Source organism: Buceros rhinoceros, unplaced genomic scaffold (genome assembly GCF_000710305.1).
Source record: "Buceros rhinoceros silvestris isolate BGI_N320 unplaced genomic scaffold, ASM71030v1 scaffold25578, whole genome shotgun sequence".
NCBI lineage: Eukaryota > Metazoa > Chordata > Aves > Bucerotiformes > Bucerotidae > Buceros > Buceros rhinoceros.
Window position 1 is genome coordinate 1 of NW_010425513.1, and position 223 is coordinate 223.

Below are 223 nucleotides of genomic sequence, written 5' to 3' on the forward strand. Positions count from 1 at the left end.
TAGGAAAACCAACCTCACCAACCCCGGTGGGCACAGGCAGCTCCACCACCACCACGTGCCCGTGACGAGCGGGAGCGTCCGATCGCCCTTAGTTGGGGGGGTTGTTGTCCTTTGAGATGACTATGGAGTGCTGCGTGGCGGAGGAGGAGTCGCCTGCGCCCTTCTGGCTGCCTTGGTCCTTGGGGATGTACTTCACCACTGCGGAGACGGGCCTGCTGCGGAC

The 223-nt window shown here is 63.7% G+C and overlaps 1 protein-coding gene across 1 annotated transcript in view; it reads right to left on the reverse strand.

Annotated features, from left to right (window-relative positions):
- Positions 1 to 88: 88 nt before the first annotated feature.
- GPR182 (G protein-coupled receptor 182) overlaps positions 89 to 223 on the reverse strand; it is a 1337-nt gene continuing 1202 nt past the window's right edge. Inside the window, exon 3 of the mRNA XM_010141183.1 lies at positions 89 to 215. Coding sequence (XP_010139485.1) covers positions 89 to 215 — 127 coding nt within the window. The remainder of the gene's footprint in view (positions 216 to 223) is intronic.